Below are 12,188 nucleotides of genomic sequence, written 5' to 3'. Positions count from 1 at the left end.
GACTTAATATTTATTATTAACCAAGGCAATGATTCTTAATTTTAAACAATATAACTAATTAAAATTCCATTCAATTAGTGGTTATTGTCATTAAATCTCCCTATTACTATCAATTTAATTTATGTGCTAATTAAATACACATAAATAAATAAGCATGCAATCTAAGTAAGAATTCATTGATCACACTTTAAGTAAAGTTCTCCAAAATGCAATTCCTCAACTACTTTAACCTTAGCTAAGGTGTTAGACCTTTCACTACTTTCCCTAGTTTTAAAATTAAGTAATTGAGAAAATCCTAACCATTACAATAAATTCAAGACATAACACTTTGACTCAATGATTATTCACCAAATATACAATTATTGAAATAAAGTTCTTCTCACCTCCCCATGCGGCCACCCTCAAAATTTTACCCAAACTGCGAAATGCTTATATTCATCTCGTGGGTAGTCATTCTACAGGGAGGTGGTGTTATGTTAGACAGGTGGGTTGACTGAAGAGAGTTGGATCATGATCATGGTTTATTATTGTTGTTCGATTTATTATTTTTAAAGAGGATTTAAAGGTTGATGATGTCATAATTGAAATATTCATGTTGCAAATAAATAAATAAAAAGTATTTTGAATTAATTATAAAGAGATCTTTAGCTTTAGTCAAAAGTAAAAAAATATCATCAATAATTTGTTAATAAATTAACGGAATTTTTAACAACAAAGATAAATTTAAACAACTATTCTAATTAGAGCAACTAAATTAACAAAATCACTAAAAATCAGATTATAAAAGTTTATGTGAAAGAAGAAATTCTATAATCTTAGGATTGTTTTACCTTTGAAATTAGTAGGTGTGGATTTTGAAAAGAGAATCTCTTCGGAATGTTAGAAAATTGGATATAAATTCAGAATCGTTATTTGTAGCTGCCACACTTTCCTTATTGCTCATTTGGCCCATTACAAATAAGAAATTAGGCATTAGAAGCCCATAGGTGACAAAAGCTCCCTTTAAAGCTTACTAAATTGGACCAAATCTTTTATGATAATACTTTTTCTTAATGGACTTAAGCTAACATATATTATTGGTTGTCGTCATAGCTGCCCTCCATTATTATTTTGTTTTCAAGTCAACAATAGATATACATACGTACGTGTACCTAAACAAAAATAGTTGTAAACTCTGCCTAAATTCACATTGCTGCCGCTCATACATGCCCCCACCATCCCAATAATAGCCTTTTTTTCTTCCACAAAAGAAAAGCGAATTTGAACAACTCTTGCCCTTTTTTGAATTTATACATTCCTCCTCACTTTTGAAAACAATTGTCCTACCCAATATAATTATTACATTTTGGTTTTTAATAAAATTAATATCAACTCAAACTTGGGTTTACATTCAATTATATACATCTAAAGCAATAAATAAATTAATTTTATATTAAATAAAAATAATTATTTATGTATTTCATGTGTAATATGATGTTACATTTGATAATTATATTAATGATTTTTAAAATTAAATTAAATTCTTATATATAATATTACACAATCTTTATATATTGTAATATATTAAAGACAATTTAATTACAGAGGAATTGAAAAACGTGCCAAATTTAATTCCCATTCAAATTATTTGACTAAGGTGCTGACGAATTTTGGTATAATGAACCAAAAAGAAAAGAAAGGAATTCTGTTTAATTACTTTCACATCATATATGCATCCATGTATGTATTTATTTATTTATGGTCAGTAATATTTTGTTGACTTCTCCGCCTACAAAACATTTGAAACGAAGAATGTTAGATTTTAAAATATATTTAGGGAAACGTAAACTTTTTCTTTTATATTTATGGAAATAGATTAATTTTTTAGAGAGAAATAAAAATGTATATTGCATGAAGTATTTTTTTGCTGAAAACGCATTTTATAGGACGTATTTTTTATTCTTTTAATACATTAGTTTCTTTTATTAGATTGTTAAATGTTAGTGATTTTGTTTTTGAGTCTCTGATTTGATTTCTTACTTATATTTGTATTTTTATTTCATGTTGTTTCAACATTTACTTTTATTTTTAATTACTATTTTAAAATATTAGCTTCTTTGGTTAAATGATTATATAATAGTCATTTTATCATTGAGTCTTAGCTTTGATTCCTCTACTAAGTATAATTGTATTTTTTGTTTTATGTTTGTTTCAAACTTTTTATTATTATTTTAATTAATATTTTAATTAATAAATATTTTGTTTTCAATTTTTTATTTCATCTTTTAATTATATTTATAAATTCAAATAATTATTGACAAATATCATTATTTTTAGTAAATATAATTTTATATGTAATATTTATTTTTCAATCCATATCATGAGTGTAGTAAATTTTAGTATTATATATTTTTGTATGTGCATTTGAAATAATTAATTGAAATATTTCAAATATAAAAATATTTGAAATATCATATCCACAATATAAATGAAAAAGCACTGAAATTTGAAATATTTTACTTATAAAAACAATAATGACAATTTGAAATAATTATTAGATTTGATAATATTAGAATTCACCTTACTCACAATATAGGTGGAGATAAATATTTGATAATATAAAAATTTAGTTGATTTTTAAAAATAAAATATATTTAATATAATGATAAATATCAATTTCATAAAAATATATATTATTATATAATTGAAAATAATTTTTGATTTTATAAATAAAAGATTTATTAATTAAAATGAATTAAAAATATAAAGAACTTAAAATATATATATTTATTGATTAAAAACATTAATTTAAAAAATTTGAAATAACATGAAATAAAAAATACAAATGAGCTTTAGAAGAGGAATCAGCCCTAGAACTTAAGGTTAAAATTACTATTATTTAACCATCTAAACAAAAAAAGCTAATGTGTTAAAAATAATAATTAAAAATAAAAGTAAAACTCAAAACAACGTGAAATATATATATATATATATATATATATATATATATAGGTAAGAGAAGAATTGAACTCGAGACTTAAAGACAAAATTATTAACATTTAAACATCTAATCAAAAAATTAATATATTAAAAAGTCAAAAGTGCACCTTATAATATGTGTTTTTAATTTTGTTTTTAAAATCGGTTTATTTCTTTAAATATCAAAAAAAATGTTACATTTACCTAAATATTTTTAAGATCAACATTTCTTTTTTCAGATCTAGCGGATAAGAACAACGTTTTGGATAGGAAAAAGGGAATCTCCTTGATACATGACTTAATATTGCCATATGTGCATAATATTAAAACTGTGATGTGTTATATAATTATTTAAGGTTTAAGGATGTAAAATTTTTAATTTAAAAAAGTTAGTAATTAAGATTTTATTTTTACATTTAATTGAATATTTGAATTATTAAAGCATTAAAAGATTTTTGGTTGTTAAATTTAACGATTAGTTGTTAAAATTAAATAGTTGACTGTTAAAAGTTATTAATAATCTTTTCAGTTATTTTTATCATGTATCACATTATGATTGTGACACATAACGGAAAATGCTAAAATTATTAAAATAATATATATATATATATATATATAATGTAGAAAAATTTAAAATTTATTAGAAAATTTTAAAAATTATTACAAATTATTTAGAAAATAGAAAAACATTTTTACCAATTTTTAAAAAATAAAAATTCCCTTTGTTCGTAAAAACATATTATGAATGATGGAATGAATTTATTAATCTCAAATTTTGAGAAAAAGTATTAATAAATTTTCATTTAAATGCCATGAAATATACTTTGTTTATAGGAAAAAAAATCCCCATCGAGGAAGTGTTTGAACAGCTGAAATGTACCAGAGAAGGATTAAGCTCGGACGAGGGTGCCAACAGGCTTCAGGTTTTCTGCCCACACAAGCCCGAAGAGACAAAGGTCTTTCCCACGGATTTAATTTCGATATTAATTACGTCCGAATCATAATAGATGTTAAAATTATGTTTTCAAAATGAACAAAATTCTCAAGTTTTGGGGGTTCATGTGGAATCGCTTCTCATGGGTTATGGAAGCTGCTGCAATCATGGCCATTGCTTTAGCCAACGGTGACGGGAAGCCGCTGGATTCGCAAGACTTCGTCAGTATCGTTTGGCTGTTGGTGATTAACTCTAGCATCTGTCTCATTGAAAAAACAATTCTTGTAATGCTGCTGCCGCCGCCGTCCTTATGGATGGTCTTGCTCCCAAAACCAAGGTAATTTTTATTACATTCCTTTATAGTTTTTTAAATAATGTTTTTTTTTACGTATCACAACCACGGCATGACACGTGATGAAGATATTAACTCTAAATTTATTTATTTTATTTTATTTTCTAAATTTTTATCTATTTTAATATTTTTATTTATTTTAATAATTTTTTGCTACACGTCAATCATGACGTGACACATGGCAGAGATAATTGAAAAAGAAAAAAATAACGGGTGTTGTTAATTTTAATAGCCAATCATAACGTGTTAATGGTCAAAGGATTTTTTGGTATATTTTGATAATTTAAATACTTAATTGAGTAAAAAATACAATAACTTAATTGTCTTTTTTTTAAAGTTCGAAAGAATTTTATACCTTTTAAACTTTAATTTATTTTGGAAAATAGATTACTCTATATAATAAATTATATCTACTACCAACAAGTGGGTAGACACACTACATTCTTAAAAAAATTTTAAATTTTAAAAATAATATTATTAGAAAGAATAATCACAAACCTTGAGCATGTACCTTAAAATAGATATAAAGAAAAAAATTACTTATACTTATTTATTTTTTATGTTTAAATTGAATATTCAAAATTAGTAAGAATTAAATTGAATATTCAAAATTAGTAAGAATTATTCTTAAGTAGAGGATAGGTGAAAAGTAAAAATTTCAAAAACAGAAATAGAATGGTGATAAGTCTCATTTATTTACTTTTTTATATTTTAAAATATAGTTGAAGATTCGAATCCTACTTATAAAAGTTTTAATTTTCCTAATTATTAATAAATAAAATTTTAAAACATTGTATTGGTAAGAAAATTATGTTTCTTAAATCATCTAGAAACAAACTTAGATATTAAAATAATAAAATTGCATTTGAATCTAATGATATAATCTAACATTTTGTTAATAATTATATACTGTAATTTTTAAAGCATCCATTGTACTATATTTGTGTATCATTATTTCAAAAATAAGCATTTAAGAAAATCATTAATTAATATAGAGAGTCTCATACGTATAACCAAAGTTTCTGGAAAAGGAAAAGTTTTCTATATGAACAGCCTATCCGCCATTTTTGAAAATTTGACATGTATTATATAATAAAATATAAATTAATTTATTTAATTTACTTTTAATTTAATAGGAATCGAGATTAAATTAATTATATTTATATTTTATTATTTATCTGATGTTTTGATTTTAATATAGTCAAAATATTTATTATTCTCTAATATGTATCTCTAACTTTTTTTCTACAAATATCAAGTTCAATTATGAAATCTGCGCCACAAAATCTTATCACCTCAATAAATTTTGAGTAATAAGTGTGCAATGATGATGCTATGGATGTTGAGTTACATAAATACGCAAGAGATAAGAAATTAATATTTTTCATTGGGAGTTAAACCCTAATTAAAATATGGAACTAAACTCGACATTTGTGGATGTTAAATTTTTTTACTATTTATCTTAAACCTAACTTTGATATATGAATTATATTGAGCTTGACGTCCATAGGTGTAAGTTTATATATATTTAAGCTTTCATCATTTATTGTAAATCTAACCTTAATAAATATATTATGTAGATCTCAATACCAATGAGTGTCAATCTTTTATGTATTTATGTTTTCACCATTTACCATTCACCAAACCTTAGATGCATGTATATGAGTTTAGCTTGAAATTGAATTTTAACTATTTAGCTTAAACTAATTCTCTCATAAATTGATGTCGGCACCCATGAGCAGGGTGACTTTAGAGGGGACAGGCAAGGTCCTTGGCCAATTAAAATAAAAAAATTGCTATTAGGCCCCTTAAGAAATATTTAATTTATAAATTGATCTATGATTAAATTACATTTTGGCCTCTTAAAAAAATTCTATTAAGTTCTTTCAGAAAATAATAAAATCATAAATTAATACATGATAAATTTATATTTTGACCTCTTAAAAATTTATAATTCAAATTTGTCCCCTAAAAGAATTTATGGATTCACCTACTTAAGAGCATCGACTTCTTTGGAAAGAAAATTACCGTGCCTATAAATACTCCCTTTCCCATTTTGGTTTTTTTTTTTTTTTCCAACAAAGCTAAAGCTGCCCCATCATTTTTTACTTCTTAAGAAAAAAAAAATCTCTCCAAATCCTTCATTTTCACCTTAAATTCAATCTTTTAAACTCTATCATGGCTCTCTTGAGGGAAGCGAATCATATAACTTTAGTAGCCATTGAAATGAAATTTTTTTATTATATTATTAGTTAAGCAAGTGTTTATTTGTTGTGTATATTTAATTTTGGTATTAAATTTAATTAATATTAAATTTAGAATATTTTTTCTTTTTCGTTTATTTACTAAGTCGACAAATGAAACCTTTAAATTTAGAGTAACATAGATTATCTCATGTTGTACGGAGAGTATACTTAATTTACAAATTTTCTAGAGGCAATGAGTATTTTTTAAGTGGTCGAAATACCTCCTATTCCATTGCGATCGCCATTGTTCACAACCTTGGTGGAAAGGAGACCAAACACACTTACCTTTCACTTTTCAATTGAAGCATCAATCACATTAGAAGACATAGACTTGGTCATGGGTCCTTCAATTAAAAACATTCTCACCGGGGTGGCTTAATTTGAGTTTAAGCAAGAATTGATGAGGTTATTTTGTAACAGTCCGATTTTTAGTGGTGTTGAAAATGACAGTTGAACTCCATTTCCATAAATCGAGTTTGTAAATATTAAATATTAATATTTATGAGGGCAATGTAAAAATTAAAGTTTGATCTAGTAATTTTGTCGAATTGATAGTTAATTAAGGTATAAAAAAAATTGTAAAAGTCCAATCGCTATAGATTTTTAAATAGCTAGAGGTCCAAAATGACAATTAAACAAAATTATAAAGTATGTTTGTGGGAAATGATGTAAGAAATCAATAGTTCTTGTTTAATGGTGAATTAATTAGTTAAAAGTATGATTAATTTAATTAATTATTAAACAAAATATAAAAAGTTAAAAAAAATGGATGTTAATTATTTCTTCATCTCCTTCACCGAAACTTCAAGAAACAAAAAGGGGAAAAAGCTTTTGTAGGGTTCAACAATTGGTCCTTCAACTATTGTATTTGTTATGTTTTTGAGGTCGTGGGAGCTTGATTTAGTTAGATAATGTACCAATTTGCAAAATTGTTAAAGTTTTTGAAAGTTTTCATTGTTGATTTCTTGAAAAAATTGGTGTTAAATTGTTAGATTTTAAGCTTAGATGTGAAAAAGGACTAGATTGTAATGTTTAATTGTTAGTTTTTTTAACATAAGGACTAAAGTGTATAAATTGTGAAATTGATGTGAAATTCCTATAATAATAGATAATAGAAGGCCACAGAAGGATGTGATTGAGACCAATTTTGAAATCGAAACTCAAAATTGAAAGTTATGTCTATTTCGGTTTTAGGAACTAAATTGAATAAATGCAAAACTTTAAGGGTTTTCAGAAAATAAAATTAAAATGGTTCATGCATATTATGGGGTGATATTAAAATATTTGATATTGATAAATCAAATTGAGTAATTGTATAGATAAGGAATTTAACCCAACCGAAGATAATTGGGGAAAAGTCAAAATTATCGATTAGTCTTTGCAAATTCAACTTGTTGGCTGATTTGACTAGGTACGTTTATATGGTATGATTTTGTTTAAATTATTATGTATTTGAATTATAAATAGGTGTATATTTGGTTATAAATTGAATTGTTTACGAATTGATATAAAATGTGAGTTATGGATTAAATTGTAAAGAAAGATAATATGAGTTGAAACTGCTTGGATGAGCTTAATAAAGCTTTTTGCACACTTGTACGGATTGATTACTGATGATTATCGAGATCTAACAATTGTTGCGAACTCGAAAGTACATGTGACACAGGTTTAGCTTGGACTGGTAACTTGATCGCCGCCAGATGTGCAAACGTTTAGACTAAAAATACTGTAACAAAAAGACAAATAATAAAGAAGCGTGTCCGCAAGTTTACGAGTCAAATTATAATATATTTGTAACAACCCGATTTTGGGTTTAGTCAGAACAGTGGTTTCGAGACCACAAATATAAAGTTAGAGAAACTATTTTATTATTTTTTAATATTATTTTATGTATTATAGCATAATTATATAGGTGCATGAAAATTTTGGTGAATTAATTTTAGCGATTGTAAGCCCAATTATGAAAATGAGCTAAATCGCATAAAGTGCAAAAGTCCTATTTTGATAGCTAAGGGTGTCAAATAGCTAGAGAACCAAAATTGGGGGTCTTTAAAGGGCAAATAGACCTTAAAATAGAGGTGGCCGGCCATAGGAGACAAAAGATAGATAAAGTCAAGATTAGGTGGAAATTTGGTAAGTTATTTGACCAAAATGAAATAAAATAAAGAGGAAAGGATATCATCTTTTTCTCACCCTCTTCACCATGAAAATACCAGTAAAAATAGGGGTTTGGAAGCTTGAAAAATTTCAGCCACTCTTTACCTTCACAAGTAAGTGATTTTGATAGTTTTTCTTGATGATTTTTGTATTTTTGGACCCCTTGTAGCATGAGCTTTCAAATGAGGGGACTATTTTGCAAAATGGTTGAAATTTTAAGGTTTTGACATGATAGTAAACATGTTTAATTTTGAAATTTTATGGAAGAAAATGAATCATGGTTGTTAAATAAACAACTTTTGTGAAGTAGTTTTCATGGAAACCCTAACTAGGGACCATGTTGCATAAGTTGTGAAATAGATGTTACATGTGTGTAATAATGAGAATTGTAGGCTGCTTCTAGTACAAAAAGTATTCAGCTAGGCTTGGTTAGTGAGAAAATATGATAAAAATCGATTTTTGGACCTAAGGGTAAAATGGTTATCTTGTAGAAGTCTAGGGGCAAAATGGTCATTTTACCCAATTATGAATTTTTGAGTGTCTAGATTAATATGTTGATGAAATGAATGAATATATATAATTTTAGATCAAGAATTACAAAATCCAGGCCTAGACCGGGGAAAAACAAAGCTAGTGGACTAAGCCGAACTGGTCGCCTAGATTTTGTATACCGAGGTAAGTTGTATGTAAATAACACAACTACATTGTATTGTATGTGTTTGAATTGATATAATATGAGTTGTTTGATTATGGAAATGATGATGTATGATGATAATTGAGATAGTAGAACTCCGTTTGAACCTTAGGAAATAAATCAGATATTTATGCCATGACATTCGGGTTATTTGTGTGCTAGTGTAAGACATGTCTGGGACATGCATCACCCACATTATGAGAGCCAATCTAAGATCATGTCTGGGACATGTCATTGGTATTAAGACGAGAGCTAGTGTAAGACATGTCTGGGACATGCATCGGCCTCGAGATGTAAGCCAGTGTAAGACATGTCTGGGACATGCATCGGCTACGAGATGTGTCAGTGTAAGACCATGTCTAGGACAGGGCATCGGCACTGGTATGTGAGAGCTAGCGTAAGACCATGTCTGGGACATGGCATTGGTGTTATACCCTATGTTTGAGGCTTAGTGAATATCCGATAGCATTCCAAATGGTTCAATGGTGAGAGTTACAGTTTAAGTTAAACGAGAAAAGTATAACCATGTTGTGAGTGTTACAGGTACCTATTTGAAATGTATGAGATGTGAGCTCAATATATACTATGTGAATTGTATTAGATAGTGATGAGTAAGTTGTGTTTATGCCTACTTTTGTATTTTGAGCATGATGATGAATGATAAAGTTGTTATATTTATTTGCATGCAACTTACTAAGCTTTGTGCTTACTCCCTCTCTTTTCTATTTTCTTATGGTGCCGCCTAATTAGCTCGAGAATCATCGGACGTCAGAGGCATCGATCACACTATCAACCGAAGCACCTGATATAGTTGGTTTTATTATTTTGAATATGGCATGTATAGGGCTTAGAATTTTGAGTTTTGTGTCAATGTTCATTTGGCCAAATGTGTTGGCTTGGGATAAATCCCTCCATTTTGTATAAAGCCTTGGATAATGGCTAATATTCATTATTGATATATACAAATGATGAATTCATGAATGAGTTAATGCCTTGTGTGGCTGATTGGACTTTGTGCTGTTGTATAGATTTGTCATGTTAGATGTTATGTAGGTTGATGAAACAAGGATGGCAAAAAAGGCCTCTGGCCATGGGCGTGTGCCTTGACCGTGTGCCCCTTATTGGATGCTAATGTCAGCAATAGAATGTCAAGGTTTTTAGATAAGGGTTAGGACATGAGCGTGTCATGGCCGTGTGAGGGACACGGGCCATAGACACGGGCATGTGTCAGGCCATATGAAAACCCCTGTAGGTTCGAATTTAGAATTTAATTCACAAGAGCATGGGACACGGGCGTGTCCCTAGATGCTTAGGCCGTGTGTGTCACACGGGCCGTCAGTACGACCATGTTATATGACCACACGGGCATGTTGCCCTTCCACATGGGCGTGTGCCTTGTTTCAAGAGCTATTTTTTTAAAGTTAGTTAAAGGACCTGGGTTGGTCCCGAATGATTTCCAATGGATGTTTGGGGCCTCGTAGGCCCATATTAAGGAGTTTAGACAAAGTTCAAAATTTTTTTTAATTTGACTGAGTCTTAATGACATCGAAATGATTGTATGCATGCGATTAAGTGTGGTGACGCCTCGTATCCCGTCCCAGCGTAGGGTTCGGGCGTTGGGTGTTACATTTAGTGGTATTAGAGCTATGGTTTAGTCAGTTCTAAGACTAACCTAGTGTAAGTATGAGTCTAGCTATACATGCCATAGTTGTATATTAATAGTATGACGACTTCTGACGATTATAAATTATGTTTCCATATAGTAAGTGGATCCCGATAGAGCTACGGCGGATGATGTGGAGAGTAATGCGCTGGCTCCCGTTGAAGGGATCGCGCTTTTCAAAAGCGAGCCCGTGACAATGGGCCAGGATGGAGGGGCTAGAGAAGCCTACCTCCGTATGATAGATGCTTGGTATACGGAGTTTGTTCACGCGAATTCGAATGCAAGATTCGAATGCAAGGGGTCGAGGAATTCTGGGCTAATATTGATGATGACCCAGATAGAGCAGAGTTCTGGTTATAAAATACCATTAGGGTATTTGATGAGCTATCGTGTACACCTGAGGAGTGCGTAAAGTGTGTAGTGTCACTCCTACGAGACTCAGCCTACTAATGGTGGAATACAATCGTGCCCGTTATACTTAGAGAAGGGATAACTTGGGAATTCTTCTAGGAAGAGTTCCAGAAGAAGTACATTAGCTAGAGATTTATAGACCAGAAGAGGAAGGAATTTTTAGAGCTGAAGTGAGGCCATATGACAGTGATGGAATATGAACGTGAGTTTGTAAGATTTAGCAAGTATGCCCGAGAGTACGTATTTACCGAGGCCATAATTTGTAAGAGGTTCGAGGATGGCCTGAATAAAGATATCTGATTATTTGTCGGTATGTTAGAGCTAATGGAATTTGTAGTACTGGTTGAGAGAGCTTGCAAAGCAGAAGAGTTGGTTAAAGTGAAGAGAAAGACGGCTATTGAGTCACGTGATTTGAAGAAGAGATAGATTGGAAAGTCACATCAGTCCTTATCTAAAAGATCGAGGGAATTCACTACTTGATCGAATGCTTCACGGGGATTCTCTAGTAAAAAAAAGAACAAGCAATACATGACGTTTAAAGACCAAACCACTTCCATCGCAAGTGTTGGTAGTGCCCGACCAAATAGGCCGAAGTGTTCGCAGTGTGGTAGGCGTCATTTCGGTGAGTGCCAAGGGAATGAAAGAGGCTGTTTCAAATGTGGGTCATTAGACCACTTCATCTGAGGCTACCCTAAATTAGATAAGAAAAAGAAAAAGTAAGAGGTGAGGGCGAGTAGTGCTCCTTTGAGGGGTAGACCACAAAAGAATCCGGG

General features: G+C 29.4%; 1 protein-coding gene across 1 annotated transcript; it reads left to right on the top strand.

Moving 5' to 3' along the window:
- Positions 1–4,017: 4,017 nt before the first annotated feature.
- Positions 4,018–11,841, top strand: LOC128291569 (ATPase 7, plasma membrane-type-like). Its single transcript, XM_053026741.1, has 3 exons — positions 4,018–4,229; positions 11,122–11,237; positions 11,735–11,841. Exons 1-3 carry the CDS (start codon positions 4,018–4,020, stop codon positions 11,839–11,841), a joined length of 435 nt encoding a protein of 144 aa, XP_052882701.1.
- Positions 11,842–12,188: the final 347 nt, after the last annotated feature.

This window comes from Gossypium arboreum, chromosome 4 (genome assembly GCF_025698485.1).
Source record: "Gossypium arboreum isolate Shixiya-1 chromosome 4, ASM2569848v2, whole genome shotgun sequence".
NCBI lineage: Eukaryota > Viridiplantae > Streptophyta > Magnoliopsida > Malvales > Malvaceae > Gossypium > Gossypium arboreum.
This window is presented reverse-complemented; position numbering and strand designations above follow the sequence as displayed.

Excerpts from the sequence above, each read along its gene's own strand:
- LOC128291569 (XM_053026741.1), top strand. The coding sequence starts at position 4,018 with ATGTGGAATCGCTTCTCATGGGTTATGGAAGCTGCTGCAATCATGGCC. Across the intron at positions 4,230-11,121 it reads GTCTTGCTCCCAAAACCAAG|AGCTACGGCGGATGATGTGG; the intron begins GTAATTTTTATT and ends GGATCCCGATAG. Across the intron at positions 11,238-11,734 it reads GGCTAGAGAAGCCTACCTCC|AGCTAATGGAATTTGTAGTA; the intron begins GTATGATAGATG and ends TCGGTATGTTAG.